Source organism: Cygnus atratus, chromosome 8, assembly GCF_013377495.2.
Source record: "Cygnus atratus isolate AKBS03 ecotype Queensland, Australia chromosome 8, CAtr_DNAZoo_HiC_assembly, whole genome shotgun sequence".
In the NCBI taxonomy this organism is placed as follows: domain Eukaryota; kingdom Metazoa; phylum Chordata; class Aves; order Anseriformes; family Anatidae; genus Cygnus; species Cygnus atratus.
Genome location: NC_066369.1, coordinates 22,186,643 through 22,209,458, shown reverse-complemented (window position 1 = coordinate 22,209,458; position 22,816 = coordinate 22,186,643). Strand labels below are relative to the sequence as shown.

General features: G+C 52.9%; 1 protein-coding gene across 19 annotated transcripts in view; it reads left to right on the top strand.

Annotated features, from left to right (window-relative positions):
- The window catches only part of ERI3 (ERI1 exoribonuclease family member 3), a 118,304-nt gene that overhangs the window by 29,866 nt on the left and 65,622 nt on the right, over positions 1 to 22,816 (top strand). For 15 of the 19 annotated variants that reach the window (XM_035537904.2, XM_050712332.1, XM_035537905.2 and 12 more), the window contains exons 5-6: positions 463 to 554; positions 19,653 to 19,725. In XM_035537904.2, coding sequence (XP_035393797.1) covers positions 463 to 554; positions 19,653 to 19,725 — 165 coding nt within the window. Of the gene's footprint in view, positions 1 to 462; positions 555 to 19,652; positions 19,726 to 20,644; positions 20,670 to 21,004; positions 21,139 to 22,328; positions 22,512 to 22,816 lie in introns of those variants that run through there. The other 4 variants (XM_050712330.1, XM_050712339.1, XM_050712340.1 and 1 more) reach the window with 4 other exon arrangements.

The following is a 22,816-nucleotide window of genomic DNA, read 5'->3' as shown; positions in this document are numbered from 1 at the left end:
GAGCCACGCTGGAGCCACTTGCTTTGGCTTCTTCCCTCCCCCAGGCCGTACTGGAGAGCTTCAAGAAATAAGTGTGCTCCTCTTGGCTGGAGAGGACACAGGTTATACTTAGTACAAGCCCGTTTGGTCCAGGGAGAGCTGAAGTAGAGGTATGGCAAGTAACAGCAGGGCTGTATCATCCCGTTAATGCTGCACAACTTCCACCACTCTGCGAGCAGCACAGCTGCGATGTCTGATAAGATCATCTCCGCTCTGGTTGCCTGATGTCTCCTATCAGAAATCTTCAAAGGTCCAAACGTGCTGTTGTTCAGATGGCAAGCAAAGAGAAGAGAGAGAGAGGGAGAGTGGTGGATAAGATCACAATTTTCTTCTCTCTTGATTGCAAGCAGCTTATCTGAGTTTAACTGTTGTGGCTCGGCCTGTCTCTGCAAAACTCATCCCCTTTTCTTGCCTTCCTTTCAGAGGGTTGACGAGTGGATGGCGAAGGAAGGCCTCTTAGATCCCAGCGTCAAGTCGATTTTTGTGACCTGTGGAGACTGGGATTTGAAAGTGATGTGAGTATGGAAGGGGAGGGAGATTTTTCTGGGCTTTACTGCTCCATGCTTGCCTGTAGTGTGGATGTCTTTGTTCTTACAAGCCTCCGACTGTCCCTAGTCTTTGTTTTTCAGGGAAATCGTTGTTTGCCGTGCATAATTGGGAGTGGAGGGTTGTTTAAGAAGACAGGTAGGTGCTAGGCATAGTGCCAGATCACTGCCTAGGATAATCCCTATAGCAAATGAATCCTTTTATAACCCCAAGAAAGGTTTAAACCGGGGCTTTGTAATGTTTTCTGGTTTTATCCAATATATTTTCCAAAGGGATGGGTATCTGAGCGCATGAATGAACACCATTACTGTACGCCCAAATCAAGCAATGGTCCTTACCTGACGTTGACATGCAAGGCCTTCTCCCTGTCATCTTGGCACGTTAACTGGATGTGAATCAGAGTAGCCTTTGGAAAGAGTATGAGCCCAGTCTGGCACACTTCATCAATGTTCTTATCGCTAAGGTCATGTCCATCGGCTGGGTGACTGGGATCGAGAGAGTACCAGGTGGGGACTGGGATCTACAAGTGTTGGTGTATGCGCATGTTTCGTTACGAAAACAGCTAGATCAGCATCCTGAAAATGTGGTTTTAAAAAAAAAGTGGAGTTGTGTTTAAGAATTAAATTAATCTGATCTGTAAGATATTTGCAGATCAGTGTCATTGTGCTGAATCCACTTGGGTTGCTATAATCTCGCTTCAGCTTTTCATTTCCTCACCGTGCTGGGTAAAGACTCCTGTTGTTATCACACTGGTAAAGCATGGACTTGACATGTACAATGCTAAGCTGACATCCACAACTCGTTAGTAGTGTTACTTGGTGTTCCCTGTGACATTGGTTTCCCCAGGTTGGAAGCCTAAATAAACTGCACACAGCCTGGGAGCAATCAGCACTGGTTTTCTCCGTGCAGAGTGGTCTTTGTAGAGTGGCAGCTCCTTACTTCTTCTTGGTGTGATTAGTGAGACGTGAGATACGAGGATTGAAGCAGCAGCACAAGCACTAGTGGAGATGAGAAATTTGCCATGCTCTTTTGAGTCAGAACTTACTGGGTCTCTGCTGAGGCCGTGACCAGAACTTGTGTCTGAGTATATTGCCAATTCCTTTGTCTCTGGTTTGAATTAATACGTATTTTCATATGTATATCATGCTTAAACTTTTGTTAGAGACCCACACAAAAACAGCTGCAAGGATGTTCCAAAATTTCGTTTCTCACCTGTTCTCTTTTCTCAGCTCTTTACTCTTGTATCGCTGTTCTGAGAGTCCAGTTTACTGCTTTTGGCGAGGGTTGTGAGCAACAGGGTTGGGATTTGCACGTGCTCAAAGCCCATCTTTCCATCCCTTTCACAGCGGGATAACGAGGTTCCCAGGTAACGACATCCTAACTCAGTGTCTGCATGGAATGGGCAACCTTCTGGTTTTTTTTCCTGCTGCAGAGCTCTGTAGTAGGAGAAACAGAATTGAAGCTGGGTCCTCTTTCTGGTGAGCTGTAGAGGTTGTGGGGTGAGCTGGCCCAGCAGGACACGCAGATCTGGACCCGAGATACTTGATTCACCATTTTCAGTGGTCTCTCGCATGGATCGTGCCTCACTAGTCAGCTGGAAAAGAAGACTCCACTCCTGGCCACGAGGCTGCAGTGAGTGGTTCGTTTCTCCCTCTTCCTTTTAAAAATTTTTTTTAAACCATTAACTTCAGAATTCAATCCTGAAGCGTCTCCAGGGCAGAGCAGAAAATAAATTTCATGTTTCCAACCGCACGGATACAGGGAGCCGGGCTGCAGCCGCACGGTGAGGAGCGCATCGCGCCGCTCCGCCGCCGATTGGGTGCAGCAGCGTGTGGCGTCACATCTGATTAGCGCTGTGCCACTGAATGAGGCTTGAGTGAGGACTCCCTGCCAGCTCTGACTTGTCTCGTTTCCCATTACTTTTATCCGTCACCACAAATGCCGAGTCCCCCTCCTGAACTAATTAAGTTTGCGTGTGTTTAGACACATTGCCAAATAGGGTTTAGCAAAGCAGAACCGAGCATCTCTTTTGAAAGAGGGAAGGCACGGAGCTGAAACAAGGCTGCTCAGACAGGGAGATAGACACATCCTCAGAGAGGTGGGACATCTAGGAAGTATTCCAGGGAATTACCCTGGACTTCCCTAAAAGACTTGTGGCTGGTGCCTTCTTCTAGTGTGTGGAGACCACAGGCTTGGCACTGAAGGCACTGGGGCAGCGAGAGGAGAGGTGGTGCTGCCTGTCCAAGCGTGTTCTTGGAAGTGTTGCACGGTGAAAACCCCTCTGGGTTCCAGAGGAATTCTGCAAAATGAGGTGAAATGCACCTGGAAGGACAAGGCCGTTGCTCTGGGGTGAAGATATACCTGCTGGAATCTGCTCTGTGTGCTCCCACTCTGGGGGAGTGGGACACTGGAATGCAATCCGTCTGCCCCTCGTGTGAGGTTTCAGGGTCCGCGTGTTGTCCTCAGCACTCCGAGGCTGAAGGCACGGCACTGATGCTTCCTCCACAGCACGATGCTGCCCCTTGATGAAGAGCTGCCGCCTACAAAGGGCCCGTGTGTTGCTGCAGTGCTTCCTGGCCTGGGGAGCAGTGATTTGGGGCAGGTCCTTTCCTGACTCTGCTCTTTTTCTCAGCTTCCTTCCCTTAGCAATAACAGCTGCTTGCGTAGCTGTCCGCGAAGCAAGCTGTGCTCCTCTTACCAGTGGCTCATGTGGTTTGTAGTTCCTGTTCTCCGTTGTCTTCAGCTTGGCTGTTGGTGGCAAACCGTGCAGCCTTGTTCCTGGCTTCTCCAACAGAGACCTGGGCAGGTCGGCTTCAGTCTGAATGTGCTCTTCAAGAGCTAGAAACGGTATTTTTTGGACAGGCCTCTTTACTGTGGGTGTTTCCAGCAGGTGCCAGGGCACTGGGAGGCACAGCGGGGTGAGCAAGCTGGGTGGGGAGTATCGGCTGGAACACAGGGGAGGAACCTTCCAGCCTGTCAGTGGTGGATGCGAGGACGTAACCCTGCTGCAACGTGCGTAGCACTTTTAGCTCAAAGAAAAGCACAAGAGGAAGGGTGACTGTCAAGGTACTGCTCTCTGCTGATGGTGTCTAGCGGTGTCTGGGTCTGTAGCATCCAGGATGGCTCTCAGCTGCTAAAGGACCTGTGAAGCCTTTGCTTGGCTCAAGGATGTCCAGGGAACGAGGCACTGTGGCTGCAGACTTGATTTTTGTTGAACATCAGAGCTTTCGTGGAAGATCACAGAGCTGTTTCTGCCTGGGTTCCCTCTGGCAGCAGGGAGCGCACAAAGAGCCAGGGGCAGGGAAGGGGACACGAGCACCCAGGAAGGGCTCATGGAGGCATGAGTTGAGGTCCTCAGCCCTGCCGCCAGTGACTTCTTCGTGGGTCTGGTGCAACACAGGAGAGAAAGCCCCTGTTGGGGGATTTGGCTGCTGCGCGAGAGGGCTCAGAAAAGGAGTGCTCGTCTCTGCCGGCTGCGCTCGCATCAGCCGGCTTTCAGCTCCGGCTGCGTGTGAACCGGGCTGGAGTCGGGGAGACAGCAGCTCTCCTGCCGCCCCTCCCCTTCTTCCCTCTTGTTAAGATGCAATTTCTTTAATGAGGAAAACCTCTTGAGTAGGAACATCACCTCTCTGAAGGCTTGTCCTGACAAGGCAGTTGGAGCCGCCAGAGTCGCACATCAACTTCAGCACACCTCCGTCACTCATTACAGAGACTCTTCTCCCCGCCACCCCCCAGCAGCACCCCTCGTTCCCAGACAGGGGAATGAATCACGCTCCTGCTCCTGAATACATCATGACAGTCGTGGTTCTAATGAGAGAGGGCCATTCATTCTGGGTGGAAGGTTCCCTGCGCCGGCACAGAAATGTTATTAATTAAAGAGAGCTACCTGAAGCAAAAGATGAAAGGAGCACCAGACCTGCCAAGCTAAAATATGAGCGGGGATACAGCCTCGTTAGCACACGGTCCTCAGGCCCAACGGGAGGATTCCTTCAGCCTGTTGCAAGTTCTCCTCCAAGTTGAAAAGCTCCAGGGCCGGATTCAGACCTGACGTAGTCTGCTCTGCTGCTGGGACCTCACCCCGCGCCCAGGACACAGCTGCCACTGGTGATTAAGCAAATCGCGTTGATGTGGCATTGGGTGGTGAGGGCAACGTGCTGCTGACTGCGGGAGATGGTTTTAGTGGACAGGGAGGGTACTCGGAGTCTGCCGGGGTTGAGCCCTTGCATTGTAAGCTCTTCAGTGTGGTTTTCTCTCTTCTGAAACGTCAAATTGCCTCCCTCTGTGCGTGGAACCATTTTGCCTGCTTTTTAAGCACAATGGGAATTAATCTTGGCAACCGAGGGGAGAGTTTTTGCTGTGTGTTTGTAGCTACACAGCTGAGACACAGCGAGGTGAAGTGAGGTGCCTGTGGTCATGCAGGCAGTCAGAGGCAGAGAAAGGAGCTGAGCCACGTCTGAATCTCAGACCGACACCTTAACGTCAGGAGCACAAGTTAATTCTCCTTCCAGCTTTGGATCGTTCTGCAAATGCATCAGATAGGTAAAAATGTGTGGAGGCTTTGCTCTGTGTGCCTCCAACATGGAGGTGCTCGTACTGTGGCTGATCAGAACATGCTAATTTATTTCTTCACAGGAAACTACTGCTCAGAAGTTTATTTTCTTAAATAAATGTTAAAAGGCAAGTACTCTAATACAGTGATAAAACACTGTGAAGTGCCTTGAGATGTTTATGGCCCTTGGTGCTCTTCCTAGGTTGCATATTAGTAAATTCTGAGCAATGAATTATACCGCTGCTTAATTTTATCTCACTGTTTGAATTCTTCCTGCACAAGTTGCGCCGGCTGGGAGGACACCTGCCTTCCCAGACCTCAGAGTGTCAGCGGGTTGCTCCTCCTGGTCCTCTGTCCTGGAGGATCGGGTTGGAATTGGCCTTAGGTCACAAGGGAAGGATTGATGGTGTCGGTGTCCCTCGTGCGTGCTGTTCTTTATCACAGGGCCAGGAGGGCGTCAGCAGTCTTTTCCTGGGAGAGAAATGCAGGCAGCCTGAAGTGAGTGAGCGGAGCTGCTTGGGTAGCAGTGGGGACAGGCAGGAGAAGGCTTAGGGTGGGCTGGTCAGGTGGCAGCAGGGCAGGACGTGGGCTCAGAGAGTAACAGGGAAGAGCTGGTAACAGAAATATAGCACAGTAATCTGCGGTTAAAAATAAGAAAATAATTCCTTTCCGACTAAAAATCTTGGGATTAGCTTATTTTTGTTGCTTTTTATATTTTCGTTGCTTTTAGCGGGGATCATTTTGCTGACCAAACCCATGGTGTACCCTTTCACATGGTTACATTGGCTCAAGAAGAGGGTGGTGAACTACGGCGCAGGGACGGGGCTGAATATCCAGGGTCAGGAACCTTTTGAGTCAGCTTTGCTGATGGAGTTGTTCATGTAATTACATCCTAAAGTGCATTGCCGGAGCTAAGCAAGGGAGCCTTATGAGCATGCTCTTCTCTAGCACTTACAGGGAGTAGCACTGACCCCGTTCGCTTCTGTGACCCCGCAGGCCAGCTTTTTGTTTTTAAAGGAAATGATATCAGTAATGCAAAATAAATGTTTTATTTTTAAGGTCTCCCCCCCCCCCCCCTTAAAAATAAGAGTGTGCAACGCTTACTTAAAATGAGTATAGCACACTTATTTTCCTTATCCCCCTGCAGCGGTTCCCCAGCTGTCTTCCGTTCCTGCCTTTGTCTGAAATGTGCTGGTTGCACGAGACCTTCTGCAACGTGTGGCTCTGCGAGTGCCTTTGTGTTAAGCTTTGGACGTGGAATCTTTGTACGGGGATCATCGTGCAATTGACTGTCACCTTGGGGTCTGCTTCGTGGCTGGCGCATCACAGCAAAGATGTTTGTCACAGTCAGGGCTGTAGTTGGCACAGATTTATTGGGCCGTGATGCCTGATGTGCTCTGAGGAGCATGGATTCTGCTGCTTGGGAATTAGGACCAAAGAAGTTGGAAACGGTGTGAAAGATGGTGGAGGGACTTGGAATCAATTTACAGCGTAGGGGAAATGAGATGGGCATTGCATGAAATACTCCGTTTCCAGCAACGAGCCGTTGAGGTGGGGTAATGAATGGAGAAGGTGAGTTTTTCCATTCCTGGATAAAGTAGCTCAGGCTATATTTGGACAATTGCACTGATGAATGCAAGCCATCGGTCCCAGTATTGTCTGCTCGTGCAGTAAGGAAGAATAATAAGGTAGAATCTCAGGTGAATTCTGGGTCCAGTGTTATAATGAATTCAGTCAAAATGGCTTCAAAACCAATGGATTTATAATGGGCATTTGGTAAAAAGCACACCCCTGGCCCTCTGTGCTTGTCGGAAAGGCCTCTAATAGCAATCAACATTATGGTTACCTGTGCCCTGGGGAAGTGAAAAGCTGGCTGACTGGAGGGCAGTAGAGGATAAACCACTGGAAGACTCTGTCATCTGGGTTTTCTTGTCTGTGGCATGAGGAGTAGCTTCATAAAGTGCAACTCTTCTTTATTACTTCAAAAAGCTTAATTTTCCTAGCTCTAGACAGCTGTAGTGTTTCATGCTGGGGCTAACATGTCAGCTCTCTCCCTTTGGATCTCGGCTCTTCTGACTTCCGAGCGGAGGCAAAGCGGTTGTGGCTTGGCACCAGCGCTGCCTGCCCAGAGCCTTAGCTGGGAGCAGCACTCCCGTGGCTGCTCTGGGTAGAGAGCTCTGCTTGAAAGTACTGCCAGCCTGGCAGCTGCCTCTTGTTCTAGTCAAGCTTTGTGTAATTCAGTAGCTTGCTGGAAAGCATTTTGTTTGTTTGCGTGTTTGTTTCCTGGTGGGAGCCATTTTCCTGGATGGGTTCGGTCCCTCTCCTCCTGAAGCTCCTGGCTGGCAAAGACCTACTGGGCCATCTTGAGGTCAGCCCTGGTATTTTCCCTCCAGCGTGTTCTCCTGTGCATTGTCCAGCCACTCTGACTCCCAAGGAGCGGATGTCTGGGTGCGTGCGGGACACCCGAGCTGCAGACTGACCTTTTGAGCTAAGTCTGTTCCACGCTGCAGTCACCTTTTGCTGTGTTTGACCAGCGTGCTGCCCTCAGCCTGGCACACCAAGACCGTGTCTTGTGCTCGGGGATTGCTCTGGACCAGGTGTTGGTGCGAGGCAGGTGGAGGTGGTACACCCCGAAGAGCAGAGTGGAGGACTTGGTGGGAAGAAGAACGAGGATGCAGTGCGCTGTGCCGGCAGGGCCACGTGCAGGAAGCTCTTGCAGCCCAGCATTTTGTCCTACCTGGGTCCCACCAGCTTTGTTTGCTTCTCTTTGAGCAGGGCTTTTGTCCTCCCGTCTGCCCAGCACCTACGTTCCGGGATGTCCCTTATCTTCTCTCCGTAGGTGCCCCTCGCTCATCCCTGCTTCTCCTTTCCCCTCTGGGCGTTGGGCTGGTCTCAGTGCCAGCACCCTCCTGGGCTCAGCGCCGTCCCCGCGTGGAGTCACACGTGTCCCCTGCAGACCCGGCGCTGGGAGGCTGCCGAGACCTCTCCTCCAGCTCGCTGTGCTCCCCGCGCCGGAGAGAGCCGTTACGTTTTATGGACCGTTCAGTTTCCCAACGGCGATCCTAATTCTTCACAGCATGTATGTGCCGTTTCTGGGTTATTAAAAGAACCCCTGAAAAGGAGCTGCCCTCTGAGTCGGTGCTCTTCCATGCAGGTAATTGCGGGAGGGTTTTGCTTAGGTGGTGAGGCTTAATATTTCCAAACTCTCCCTGTGCTCAGAGGGTGAATTAATACCCAAGTCTCCCCGTGGCTGCAGGGAATGACCCTTGTGCGTTGTCAGTAAGCAGGCAGGGGAAGAACGCTTGTCTGCTGCAGTTCAAACTTGGAATTGCTCCGGAGGAAGTCCGCTTGCTTTCTGCATAGAGATCAAGGGTGCTTTAAGGGCTGGCCGGCCGGGTGTCTCGGTCTTTCATCTCTCTGTCCTCACATTGTGTGACACGTCAGGTGCCAAAATAGCTTCCATTCCTTGGGGGCCCAAGCAAGCTCCACAGTTCCTGGGGAAGGAGTGATTACCTCTGAGGGCCGCGTTAGCCCAAGGACGGGTGGCGGTGGTTGCACAGCAGGTGTGAAATGGGTGGGAGGTGGTTCAAGGGGGAGGTTCTTGTCAAGTCACCGTGGGGTCTATGAGAAAAGAGAGGCACGAAGCCACTAGGCTGTGTATTTCAGGTGGGAGGAAGCTGCCGAGGTCCCTAACGTTGCAAAATGCCAAGTGAAATGGTGCTGCCCCGTGGAGCCCAGCAGCGTGACGGAATTAATGAGGCTGGTGTGGAGGGGTTAATGTGCGCGAGGGTGGTGGGCAGAGGTGGGATTTTGCCATCAGGATTGCTGGGCTTCGGAAGCGCAGTCTGATGGCAAGAGCATGTGAAAAGAAATTGGAGCTTGCAAGGAGAATGCTAAAAGTCATCAGCTGCCAAAGTTTTTGTGTTTGCTGCAGACCCGAAGCAAATTGGTGGCTTAAGGGGCTCTGAGCACCTGGGTCTTGCACTGGGTATACAGGTAAGATGAAATTAGGAGGGGGCTAAGTAATTAATTCCTCTTGCTGTGACGAGGATGGGAGATGATTCTGACTTGCCACTTCTCCTCAGAAGTTCCTTCAGAAGCTGGTAAGGACTGTGGTTATGAAACCTGGGAAGCAAAGAGGATCCCTGGGTGCCTGACACTTCCTTTTCTCTGCTGGTTCTTTCTCGCAGGCAGCCTCGGGCTGCCTGTCTCTTTGTTAAGACAGTGACAGCAATGTGACACCGTGAAAATAATTACTAACAAATCACGGTGGTGACTGCAAACAGCTCGCTGTCTTCAGAGGCATGTCAGGGAGCATTAGAGCAGGGCCGTGGGAGCTGCGGAGCGGCTAGGGGCTCTTTCTGTGCTCTAGGCTGAGGGAAGCTCTTCGGAGACCTTTGGCGCCTGCCACCCCCACATCATTCCCTTCTCGTTGGCTTTTTCTTTCTTTCCTCCCTTCCCTGCCTTTGCCATCAATAATTAAGCCCATTAATTGCACAGGGAGCTCAGGAAAGCTGAGAATGGTGAGGCCAGGCTTCTGCCTGCCTCGGATTCAGCAGCCAGCCGCAAAGCAGGGGAGGCATTTCTGGAGGGGTGTCGGGGACAGGAGCGTGTCCAAGCTGCGTTCCCCATCTCGCAGCCCTTGTGTGCTGCCCTGCGCAGGACTGTTTGTTAGCTGCGTGCCCTAGGAATTTGTGGGTACGCTGGTACACTGCTGCTTGTGCTTGGCAGCCCCCGGTCTTAGCAGTCCTGAAACTAGGTTTGCATTTGTGCAGAGCATCATAGCAAGCGGGCAGTCGATGGGCTCCTCCAGCAAAAGAACGGGCAGAGGAAGGAGAGGACAAGAGGAAGCCGAGTTGTACAGCAGAGGACCTGCTCAGGTGGGGGCCACATCTAAACAATGTTGCCTGCTGTGGCTTTGGCACCCAGCACAGAGGGGTGGCTGACAGCAGGGCTGCGCCGGTGGAGATCTTAATGGTAATGTGACCATCTGGCAAAACCCCTGCTTCCATGGGCTGTGTTAAAAGCAAGGCTTCTGCAGTCCCTTCTGCATGTGCTCCAGGAGAGGGAGGCTGCTGGGGCTGTTGCTCTAAAGCCTCCCATTACGTTGCTGGGAAGCTCCCACCGAAGGGAGGCTCAAGGAGAGACGCTGATAGGGAACCGGAAGGCTGGCTGAAATGTCCTTCAGCGGCGCTGGCAATCAGCCCCCCCTGCTCAACCTTTGCGAGGGGCGGTTGCAGCCCGTGCTCCCTGCCCTGCTGGCGTTTTTCGTGGTCCCGTTCAGGGGCTGCCCGTGCTGTGCTGGTGCTGAGCCACGCGGGGCAGAGCCCTGCAGCGGGGAGCAGGAGGTGGGGACGGGCCCCAGCCCCGTGGCCGCGGGCTCCTGCTCCGCCGAGCAGCCCCCTTCCCATTCCCCTAGTTACTCGAGTGCTTTTCCCCGACCGTCACATCTGTAGATAATGGTGCCGGCGCATCTAGCGAGCTGCGGAGTGGCGACGGAGGGGGGAGAGCTGGCGCTGAGGGTGGCTCGTAGCGGCCCCTCTCCCCTCCTCATACAATATTTATGCAGGGGCTGGGAGTCGGCGGCACTGACCTGCGGGTCGGGCTGTTAAACAGCTCCCGCAGCCCCTGCATCCTAATTGCTGCACTTGTCCTTTGCTCTGGAGGATTCGCCGCTCCTTCTCTCCGCCGAAGCAAACACTAATGGCAGCTCGGGCTTGGGGCTGGGGAGCGGCCTCTCCCCGCAAGGAGAGGCTGAACTCGGTTCCCCTCGCGCAGGGCTGATTTGTAGCAGCATGGGAAGCTGTGCTCAGCACCCTGAGGAGCTCAGCACCCTGAGGAGCTCAGCACCCTGAGGAACAGGCCTGCAGGCTGCGCTGAGAGCCCGGCGAGCCGTAATGCATGTAATTCTCAGTTTCGTGTTGTCAGAGGGGGCAGGGGGTTACCCCATCCTGCCAGCTCCTTGTGGGATTTCTGTTCCCCTTAGTGGGGAGGGGAGGAGGAGGCGATCACAGGAGTCGTTTGGGAGAGGGGACTGGGTGATGGGGTGCCAGAGGAGGGCAGGGACAGTGCTGGAAGGGGATGTCCCTGGCCGAGCAGCCTTACAAGGCAGAATGGTGTATTTCCTTGTAGATAAATGATTTGCTTTAGTCAGTGGGGAGGGAGGTGATGCGATGCCAAAAGCCCCAGACCCTTTGTGGGGGTGAGGGACTCGTGCCCCCTTCACAAGCAGTACATCCACAGCTGGTGCTGGAGAGGTTTTTCTTCTAGCAAGCAGGGGCTTTCTGCTGGTTTCAGCTGTATGCAGCGGCACAAGGAAGCCCCAGAAATGAAGCCGTTTGGTTGCTAGAGCTGCCACAACCTTCCCCACGTTGTTCTGCTGGGCTCCATCCTGCTTGGGGCTTCACATCAGTGCGAGTCCGGTGACCCGCGCGGCTGCCCACGTCCTTCCCCTGCCTTCCAAAGCGCGCAGGTCTCCTTTGTGACTGGGAAAATGTTGCTTAGGCTGGAGACTAATGGCCTTTAAGTGACATGATTGCATTATGTTAAGCGTCTATAGGCTTTACCATTAGGCACTAAGCAGTTTATGACTCATAGCAGAGAAGCCCTGCTCCTGAAGGGTGTGGAAGCTAACTGGGCAGGACAGGCAAGGCAGGGGAGAGGCGAGGTTTCCTCCGGCACGTCGCACAGCCAGTCTGAGGAACCGGGACAGGACACGTCCGTCCGCGAGCAGCACCTTGCTCTAGGTCTTGCCACACTCATTTCCTGCGGAGGAATACTTCTCCAGTGGGAGACCGTGTAGTGGGAGGAGAAGTGTGTTTAATTTTAGTGTAATTCTTGCGCGGGTTTTGGTTTTGAGGGCGCTCGGACACGATGCGCTGTGGGGGCATCTATTGCACTCAGGAAGTAATTAGAGGATTCTGCAGCAGGAGTCTGGGCGCTGCCTCTTAAAACAGCTCGTGTGCAGGGGACCAGGCGATCACTGGATGAGGGTCTGTATGAAAGACTTCATAAGGGGCCGTATAGACAGAGGAAGGACACGCTCTGCCTTTGTAATTAGGCTCCACTGCAGCATGAATCACAGAACAATTTCCATAGAGATCTCTCTTCCACCCCCTGCTCAAAGCAGGGCTAATTTCAACCTGAAGCAGCTTGTTCAGGGTCTTCTCCAAGGGAGGAGATTCCCCAGCTGTCTGTCCCGGTGCTTTGTCTCCTGCACGGTGAAGAGTTTTTCCTGGTGCTCGACTGGAAGTCCACCAGCCTGCGGTCACGCTGGTGACTTCCATCGAGAACTTGCCTACAACGTAGGTGCACACAGTCTGCTAACACTGTGCACTACTGTTAATAAGATGCTCTGTGATATTTAGTAAGCAGCTGAACTGTCACAGCAAGCTTGCGCGTAGAAATCCATTTTTGTGTGTTTTTTTTTTGTTGTAGTGTCACATTCCCAAGGCTGAGAGGGTGACCTCAGCCTTGGAGACTTTCCGGCTTCTCTTTCCTTGGGAGCAACTCGGTGCGCTTCTGCTGTCAAAGGCAAGTCCTCCCAGTCCTCCTCCCTGTCTGGAAGGGCTTGCAAGAGCGTTAGCTCTACCCCTGAGCACTCCGTTGCTGATGTGGAGGAGTGCAGAGCTCCTGCCTGCTGCACTCCTAACCTCAGCTGAACCGTGGAGCCAGCGAGCCCTGGTTTGCTGCGTGGTAATTAGGTGCTTGTTTAAAACTGAAACGGCTCAATCCTGATCTTGCTCTCGCTGGCTACTTGCTAACAGCAGGTAGAGTTACTCCAGATTTACTACCGCATGCATAATAGCAGAATCAGGCCCAGTAAATAGAGCTATGAATCATTTTAAGAGAACCTGTTAAGCGGTAGCACACAGATTTATTGTAGCATCATGTGTGTGCAATTGTTGATGAACATTTTCTGTTGGAAGCTGAATACCCGCTGTGTTACAGCCTTGCTTTTAATGTTGAGATAGCATCTCTGCCAGCACCTAGCTGATGCGCAGACAGATACCCATAAAAGGGCCAGATCTCGTACGGTGCTAAATGCCTTCATGTTTCATTAAGGTTGATGGCAGTGGAAGGCACGCAGTGCTTTGCAGGACCAACGAGTGACAATGAGCCACCTGCCCTGTGTACTTTTTGTGGCAGGATTATTTTCCCAGTGTATGACAATGCTCCGGCTGCATCCTGGGGTAACAGAGTCTCCTGTTCACAAGCCTGCTGCTTGGGAAACGGGGGGGTTGGGATTCCCCCAAATTTCTAAGTAAAACTTCAGGGAAGAGGGATGTGGCTGTAGCACGGGGGCAGATCTGCAGGGCGGTGGGTGTCCTGGCATTCCAGGTAGTGCTGCTGGGACTCTCAGCTGTTACGGCTTTTGGGAGAAAGCAGTGCTGGCCACAACGGGCATCACAGAAAAAAGAACGGAAGGTCTGCAAGTGCCGGGTATCAGCCTCGCTGCTTAGCCTGGGTTTTTTGGCCTCGTTACACTGATCCAATTAAAGAGTGATGGAAGGAGATAACACACACTCCAGTGAAGTGGGTTGTGTGGCAACTGCTTCCTTTCCCGGGCAGCTGGAGCGGCCCCGGTTATCTCGTGCATCACCACACCTCCCCGGGCCCTGCAGAGCCACCGGTGCCTCGGCGCGTGCTCTTCTCCTGCATCGTGCCTCTCTTATTACTAATGGAGCATGGATGCGTTTTAGCTGCTGGTCAGCCCTCATTAATATCCGGAGATGACAGGTTGACATTTGTAGAGCAGACTCGCCTTGACCTTCATGTTGTGCAGCGGTGCGGTTGCCGCGTGGTGCCCCGTGCCGGATGCTTCTCCCCGCGCAGCCTCGGGAGCACGTTCGTGTTAGCAGAGGGGCAGCCAGCTCTCCGACCCCTTTGCTGCTGCCGGGAACGCAGGCACAGTGCCTGGATGTCTGTGTCCCTCTGCCCGGCCCCAGAGAGCCTCCGGCCCAGTGGTGGGACTGGGCGGTGCTGGGGTCGCAGTCCTCACTTCCCTGGAGATTGTTACTGGTTGCTACTGGTTCCCCACAGCGGTGCTGTGCCGTTTGGGTGCTGGGACATGGCATGAAGCGGTGATACCCTCTCTGCTTCCTTTTCCTGGCTCCTTCCTGGGGACAAAGCAGGAGAAAAGGCTGCGCTGCCCAGGTACCCCGCACGCTGGCAGCCGCCCATCTCCCCCCAGCCCACCCCACGCCAGCACAGGGGCTGTGCACCAGCTCGGCAGTGACATTTATTAACAGAGGGGGCTTTGAAACAAGGCAGGCTGCTCCTGCAAAGGCTCCTCGCTCTCACTCCGTCTCCTCCTCTCGCCAGCCCATCTGAGGCAATGGCTGCTGGCGTTGAAATTCATTAGTGTTCCCTGACAGGCGATGGAGGCTTGCTCTGTCTGTTCCCACTTCCCTGCTCTCATGTCCCTGCTTCACGCACGCTGATATTTAAAGCTGATGTGCGGCTCGTAGGCTTGCTGTGCTGTGACAAGTTTGGGGGTGGCTGAGAGAGCTGAGGGTGGAAGGAAAGCACAGAGAGGCGGGAGGGAGGGAGAAGGGACCTGTCTCAGGGTTTCTGTGAAAGCCCGGGGCTTTTCAGACCCTCTCCAAGGCAGAGATCCCAGCCTGTGCCAAAGGAGAGCAGCGCTTCTGCACCGGGTCCAGGTCCCCTTCGTGCCATGCCTTCACCAGCCTTGCTCTGAATTGCAGAGCCAGGGCAAGGTGTCTTGGCAGCTCTCCTCTCTCCGGTACCACCTTGTTGCTGTTCTGTGCTGCTGCCTCCACGCAGCTCTGTTCAGGCTTTGCAGCCCTCCTGCAGCGGAGGACTCCCAGGGCAGGAGTGTCCCAGCCCTCTCCTTTGCAGCCCGGTGCAGCGGGGTTGGCCAGGACACAATTAAAATGTTCTGCATCTCTTACGACTCAAGGTCTCCAGTGCATGGATTCATATTTTACTTTTGAAGGCTGTGACCAGGTCTATAAATATCAAGATTTAATGTCCCTTTATCCTTCCCAAAGAGGGACTTGTGCTTTTAGCTGGCTCAATATCAATACACCCAGTGTGTAGAAAGTGGCCCAATTTCTTTGTCTCCTGACATCCTGAACCCAGAAGCAGATGGACGTTAACCAGCTCTGATGAGGTGGGAGAAGCGAGCATTAATTTTTTATATGCCAGGACCACCTGAGTGACGGAAATCAATTACGGCTGTCCCTCCCCCTTCCATATTAATGTGGCGGCTCCGAGCAGAGGCGGAGGAACCTGTTGAAATGAGAAACCCCTATTTCTTGGTTTGACCCCCCGGATAATTAGGGTTAAATTGATATGCTATCGCGCTGGTGACACATTTTATCTGCTTCTGTTTGTACAAGAGGATACAATAGTGGAGGAAGGACCAATTTGTGCCCTGCTCTAGCTAACCAGACCGAGATAAAAGGTGTCACTAGTACGATAACGTTCTTGCCTCACACTCCTTTTTGTTGCTTAATTTGCCTTTTTTTTTTTTTTTTTTAATCCCATTCTTTCTTTCTCTCAATACCCTTGGTCATATTTTAACTCCATGCCATCGCATAATGATGCCCTGCTAAATGTGTGTGGAGATAGGCAACTCTGGCTGACAGCCTTTCCCGATAACCGAATTCCAGCCCATCCATCACCAGGCTGCTCTCCTTAACTTAAGGAAAGTGATAACTAAAGCAAGGCCGTTTATCACCGCCGAGCCGCGCGCATCTCGCCGCCTCGCAGAGAGCAGGCTTCAGCGGGAGGGATGCAGCCGTCTGACCTCGCCTCCCGTTTGCATCTCCGGGCCCCATTTACCCCGCAGCGTGGGGACGGAGGAGCAGGGCTGGGTGGAAAATAGAGCCCGGGGTGGAAAATCCCACAGCCTTTTTCAGGTTTCTCTTTTTTAGGTTTCTCTCTGTCAAGTGCAGTCATAGAATCAGAATATCCCGACCTGGAAGGGACCCACAAGGATCATCAAGTCCAGCCGTACCCGAAGCACGGTGTTTGGCTGATGGGATGGTTTGGAGAGCCAGCTTCCTTCCCAGGGTGCGAGAACTTCAACGTTTAGGGGGGAACAAGACTTCCTTCAGAAGCTGGAAGCATCACAGGATGCTGACGAAGGGAAATGCGGTGCTCTTTCTCTTCTGCTGCCCAGGGAAGTCCCCGTCCCTGGGTTATCTCAGAGATGTGGATGTGGCACTAAGGGCCGTGGTTTTGTGATGGGATTGGTAGGTCAGGCTGATGGTTGCACTTGGTGATCTTGAAGGTCTTTTCCAGCCTAGATGGTTCTGTGATTCTGTATCCTGAGCTCTTTGCTCAAACACAGCCGTCCCAGTGATCGAGGTTGAGTTTTGCCGTAGTGGGGAGCTGTACTGAGCATAAAAGCTCGTCTGCCAAATGAGCTGCTCAAGTCAGCAGCGATCCTCATAAATAGATGTACTTCCTTAGAGGCTGTGGCAGTTTCGTTCCCCAGGAGAGCCGCAGGTGTGCCCCGTTCACTCCAACCTGGAGAAGATGCTGGGGAGCATGGGACCGCTGCAGATGACAGGAGGGGAAGAGACCCTGCAGGAGTGATCTCCTGGAGCCCTGCTTTCTGTGCAGTGAGAGCCCCCAGCTCCCCAGTCCTGTGCTGCGAGCCCTGTGTACCCAGACTGGACTGGACCAGACCCACAGGACAATCCTTTGCAACGGACAAACCGGTTGATGGCCATATCCCTGCAGGCCTGGAGCCACCAGACCTGCCCCTTTCAGCTCAGGGAGCCGACGGATACTTTGGTCCATGCTGCTGACAGCCTGTCCAGCTTACAGCAAAAGTGTGGAGCTTGCAGTGCTTTGAAAACTTCGTGAGGTCTCTCTGGTGCCGGTGTGAAATGAGGGGAGCAGAAGCACGGAGGGGGATGGGGAACGTCCTTAGGTCACGCAGCTCCGTAGGCAGTTTCTGGGGTTGTTCCTTGTTTGCAAAAATGGGTCATTTATTTAGTTGACATATTTATTTGGGACATCTGTTTTCTCCAATTAAAGACCCACCGTCCAGCGCCCAGGGCGTACTGCCATCAGTCTCAGGGTGGAGGAAGGACCAGGCTGTCCAGTTCCGTGGGCCTGCTGGTCCCACGGGGATGGAGACGCTTTGGATGTCATTCATTGCGCTGGGTGGTTAGCTGTCAAGTCCTGTGGCTAACAACGATGCTGCACTCGCTTGTCCTGGGCCCCGTCCAAATGTTAGGCTAGACAATAATTATTCCTCTGAGTGGAGCCGGGCTGAGAGCTGTATTAATGAAAATCTCTCGGGCTGGGAGGAGAACCCTAGCTTTTGGTAATACACCTCTTGCTAGCTGCTGTCATGATCCTTCTAGCTAAATGTGAGCAGTCAAAGAGGTTGAGCTGATCACCTGCCTGTATTAGACCCATGGTTCCTTTTCTTCTTAGCTTTTTTTTTTATTTGGAAGTCAGAAAAAAACCTATAGACAGCAGCTTTCTTAGGATGCTGGTTGGGCTCGGAGGGGTCTGTTCCACTCTGGGATGTCACGGACGTATGCGTAGCGGCTGTAAAATGCACAGACCGGGCTGCTTTTTATGTGACGGCTGTGCAATTGCGAGGAGTGACTCCAGGTGGTTTATTTCAGAGCGATGGTGCTAGCATCAGATGAGCCGTGCCCGGAGATGAGAGCGTGCTGTCAGGTCACATTGCTTACCCTGCAAATCGCCTCTGTCCTGCTGCTTGCAAGCTCATTCCTGTGACAGGCTTCCTGCTTTCAGAGAGATTCCTCTGGACCTCCTTATTCAAATGTGCTTGTATGACATAAATTACTGCTCCTAAATGATGCCGTGTGCATCTCTACAGGACCAGGCATTTGGGTTTGGCACACAGTCTATTCCTTCTATAGCTGAAGCAGGGCTCGCAAAGCCAGTGTTTTACGGCCACGGGAATATATGGCCACGTATTCCTGGGAGGTTCCCCTGGGTATATTTTGCCAGCTTCCAGCCTTTTCTTCCCATCGAAATGGAGTCAGCACAGACCAAACTGCTCCTTCAGCACCGCTGCCATTATCCACAAGTGCACTGTGTGCAGCCCTCCCTCATCTCCTTACCGGTGCAATGCTATGGGTCTGAAGAGGTGCTGCCCTGGTGGTCAGAGGGCTTGGGGCTGGGCTGAGCTCGCAGTAATTGTTTGGGGGGGCTGTTGGTGTACCCCAGCTCAAAGTGGTGTGTACCCAGCTTGTGCTTCCATCTGAGCAGAGCTCGTTCCTGAATTTCAGCCTTGAACCTGAAGCCTGGAGCATCCAGGCTTTGCCCTGTACAGGGAGACAATACTTTGTCCCAGACAGGGTCTGTGCTGGGGTGTTCGAGCAGCTGATGCTGGCTCTCGCAGCTCTTCCCTCCTTCCCTACAGCCTCCCCCTGCAGTCCCCACACGGCCAAGGAAGTTGTAAGACTTCCCCACCCCCTCTGTTTGCAAAAGCCGGTTTCTGGGGTTGTGGCTTTTAACATGCACAAACGGGTCTAATTTAGTCATTTATTTAGTTGACATATTTATTTGGGATGTTCCTTTGCTTCAGTTAAGGATCCTGTGACCGGTGCCCCAGGCATGCTCAGCAGTACGTGAATGAACAAGATCCATCAATTACTCCTGATCGGATCAAAGCGGCCGGGGAAGCCTCCCATAACTCATCTCCGGCACGGCCTCGGCTGGAGCCGCGCGGCTTTGCAGCTCAGCCTTCCCTGTGCGCTGGCGGAGAGGGGCAGTTCCTGGCTGGTGCCGGCTGGGAGAGGCTGCTTGCCAAATGCCTGGCTCCTGTTGTCCCTTCGGGCAGCCCTGCTGCCTCCCCAGGGCAGGTTTTGGTGAGCTCTGTTCCTGCAGAGGTTCAGCGTGCGTGCTCCCAGCTCTGCCTGCTGGGCCTCAAACCCGCAGTGAGACTGTGCAGCACTTTGCGTCTTCAGGGCTGCGACTGCTCTCTGCTTCCAAGCGCCTACGTTGAAATAAGCCTCTGCTTTCTTAGCACTGCAAGTTTACAATTACTACCCCAAAAATGACTGCTCGATGCCTCCTTCCCTCCCTGGTGTCTCACTCAGTGTTTTAACCGTAAGGGCCATGTCAAAAAGCACCGGGGCAATGACAGGTGAATTTCCCCATCATATTTTCTGTCATTTCTGCTGGCTGACCAGCATGGTTTTGCAGGGATTTGCGATGAGTCCACTTAGTTAAGGACAGCCCAGATGCTCCAGTTGTGTTTGTGTTTCAGCTGCTGGGAGGAGAGCCGCACGCAGCCCTTGTTCAACATGCTGAGCCTGAAAGGTGTCGGCAGCCTGGACGTGGCTGGATTTGTGTCAGGCTTCAGCCAAGTCGTGTTCTCATGAGGGTTTTTTTATTTTTTTTTTTGCCAAGAGCTACCGTCCTTCTGATGTGCAGCATGTTAGAGCAGACTTGAGGGGCTCTTCCATCTCGGAACGAAATGCGCTTAATAAAACAGAGTTTGTGTTGTCAGGACAGTAATTGAATCAAACCTACTCTCTCTTCTCTCTTACAGGTTACCAGGACAATGCCAGTACTTAGGGCTGCCGGTTGCTGATTACTTCAAACAGTGGATTAATCTGAAAAAGGTACTTTTGTGCAAGCTGCCATGGTCCCTTTCTCCCTCCCTTCACCTTCCCTTTCTCCTTCTCCTTTCCTCTTTAAGGAGGTGTCTAATAACTACTGCTGTTTTGCATTGAAATGAGTTATTTTCTCAGAGGCTGGGCTGAGCGAGTCCTCTGGCTCCCCATTGTATCTCCTCTAATAGAGTCTTACTGTACTTGATGGGATGTGCCGTGCAGCTGGGGAGAGTCCCATTGTGGCAGGCACAGCGCGGTGTCTCCGTGTAATAGCGGGACGCTGCGAGGCGCCTCTTCAGCAGAGGTTTTGTCGGTCCCAGTGCTGCTCACTGTTTTGTTTTGCTGTGTAAGGCTGCTAGGAGCACAGCTTCAGATCAAAGCCTGGTTGATAAACATGTAAATATTCCGGTACAAAAAATGGAGTTTCCCTTTGCGCTTTGGGAAAGGGGAGCTGTCCCAGCAGCACGTCCACCTAAGAGGCCTGTGAGCACTTTGCAAAGCCGAATGCCGTGTGCTTTGCTGTGTGCCATCTGCTGCTGCTCCACACCTTCTCTGGCTGGCCAAGGAGCAGCCTGCCGTGCATCCACGGGGTCTCCTGGCACAGCTGCTCCATCCGCATGGAACGACATAGCGGTGCCATAAGCAGCAAAGTGGAGTGGAAGGAAAAATAAATAGTGTGATACCGAGCGCTGGCAGGGCGAGGGGAGGCTGGGGTATGTCTAACACGAGAGTAACTGGGGTGGTCCTTCTGGTTAAACCTTGGAATGAGTAAGATTCCCTTCCCCCATCCCATTTCAGGTTTTATTTGGGTTTCTGTGCCTTTTCCTGATAATAAGGGGTCTTAGTAAGTGGAATGTGCCTGTAAACAGCTTGTTGTACTTAGGGGCTTTTCTTTTGTTCTTTATTTATTTATTGTTTTAAATGGAAGCGTGAGTGACAGGCCGAGCGGCCGCAGAAGGACAATTTGCATGATCTGTTCCGTCAAATAGGGTAGAACATGAACTTAACAAGGGATGCTGGCAGCACATTCCCAGCTGAACTTGTCAAGGGGTCTTGTATTTCCCTGCTGTCAGAGCAAATCTTTTGGCTGATTGCTGGTCCTCGGTAAATGAAATCTGAAAGCACGTTGGGGCATTCTGCAGTTCAGTGACCATTAATGATCGCCATTTGAAGTTCACTAAACTTGCGGTGAATGGATAGCGGCTCTGTAACCAGCAGGTTGATGGCTTCAGAATAATAATAATAATGAAAAAAAAAATCCCTGTGTACCCTGATGTTTGCTCGGAAGTAGGTTGGTCCAGCTGTGCTCCTCCTCTGGGCCTCTGCAGGAATGACTTACGGCTCTTTCCCGTCGCTCGAGGCTATGTTACTCCAAGTGAGCCTGCCATCTCCTTCGGATCACCCAGGGAGGGGATGTGGGAGGTATGTTCATTGTTCTCCAGCCCATCTAATTCCTTAAAAATCTTCATTTTTTTCTGGCTCTTTCATACCCGATGCCCTGTTGCACACAGGGTGTTTCCTGGGACCCCGAACCCCTCTGGGAAGTGACCCAGCTGGAGCAGGAGAGCAGGGACCTCTCCTGTCCTGGGGCTGAGGGCTGCCTCCCCGGCTTGCTCTTAGCCTGCGGTGAGGATTCTTTCTATGCTACTGCTGCCCTGCTGCATGTGGGGGTGTGGGGGGAAACTGCCTGTGTGTTTTTACAGGAGACGATATCCAGCCCAAAAAAATAATCCTGTCAAAGCATCAGGACCCTGTGGGGCCTCAGTTTCTTTTGACTGAGCTCCCAGTATGAGATAAATAAGGATAGACGGGTGACTAGCCCCCCTGCTCTTCTATTCCTAGCTCAGGCATCCCCGTTTCCCCTCCCTCTGGCAAGTTCCTGACTTAGAAACACCTCCTAGGTTGAGTCTGCCTCTGACCTGATCCATGAAGTGAAGACGTTGGGGGTGGCGTGAAACTGCTAATTTCTAGGTCATGGGGAATGCGGAGACTTGGATCCTTCAGATGTCGAGAAAAGAGTTCGTGCGAGTGTAAATGGCATGTGTGACTGAGAGCAGCTTCCTGCAGAGCAGCCCCACCTGCATCCTGTTCTCTGTCCTGTGGGTGTCTGCTGGTGAGCAGTTGTCACTTCTGTGCTGCAGGAGCAGTTCAGGCAAGCACCCTGTGTCTTGGGTCCTCTTGCAGAGTTTCCAAGATATGCCTCAAATAAATAATTCCATCCAAGATAATAATTCTGGCAAGGTGAAGGCAGGAGCGGGGCCCTGCTGGCCACCACACTTGTGTTGCACCAAGTTTGGGTCGATCTGGCCATGCAGGTGGTGGGGAGCACCACCCCTGAGGGGTGTCCCAGGTGGCCACCGCGTCCTGGGTCCGTGCAAAAGCCCCCCGTGGAACACGAAGGGAGAAGAGCTGCTCGTGCACTTGACCGAGTTTGCTGAAGTTTTACCTTGCCCTGTGCCCCCCCCCCAGCCTGCTAGCACATCCCTTCCGTCAAGCCTGATCGGTGTTTGCTGACATTTTTAATGTCATTGAGCGATCGCGTGTCTGTGGTGAGCTGTCAGGGTAGAGCTGACTCGGGGCAGAGAGCTGATCATGTTCTTCCCTTCGACTAGCCAAGCGCGGCGGGAGGGCTGCAGGAGGCACAGGAGGCTTCCTTTGAATGCCGCAACATTTCAGATAGCCCCCAAACCGTCTCGGCGGAGAGTCACCACCCTGCCGGCCACGTTCCCTCGCGTCCCTGTCCCATAGAGGCCCCAGGGGTTAGGGCTGCTGTGCAGGACCGAGCTGCGTGGCCGGGTGCTCGGGGCTGAAATAGAGCAGGAGGCTGCGGATCAAGATCTACCTGAAGAGGGTAAACGCCCCGTGAGCATGGTAGGATGGATAAATTCAATAATGCTGACTCCAACACAAGGATCAGCTCGCGTTCGTGCTGCCTTTGCTCTTTCAGGAGTGCAAGAAAAACAAGGGGAGGAGGATGAAGGTGTCAAAACAGGCAGACCTGAGGTCTGTGCAGCCCAGCTCCTCTCTGCCAGAGGGCAGCAGCTGGTGCTGTCGGGGCGCACCAAGGAGAGCACGGGTCGGGTCAGCTTTCTCTCCTTCC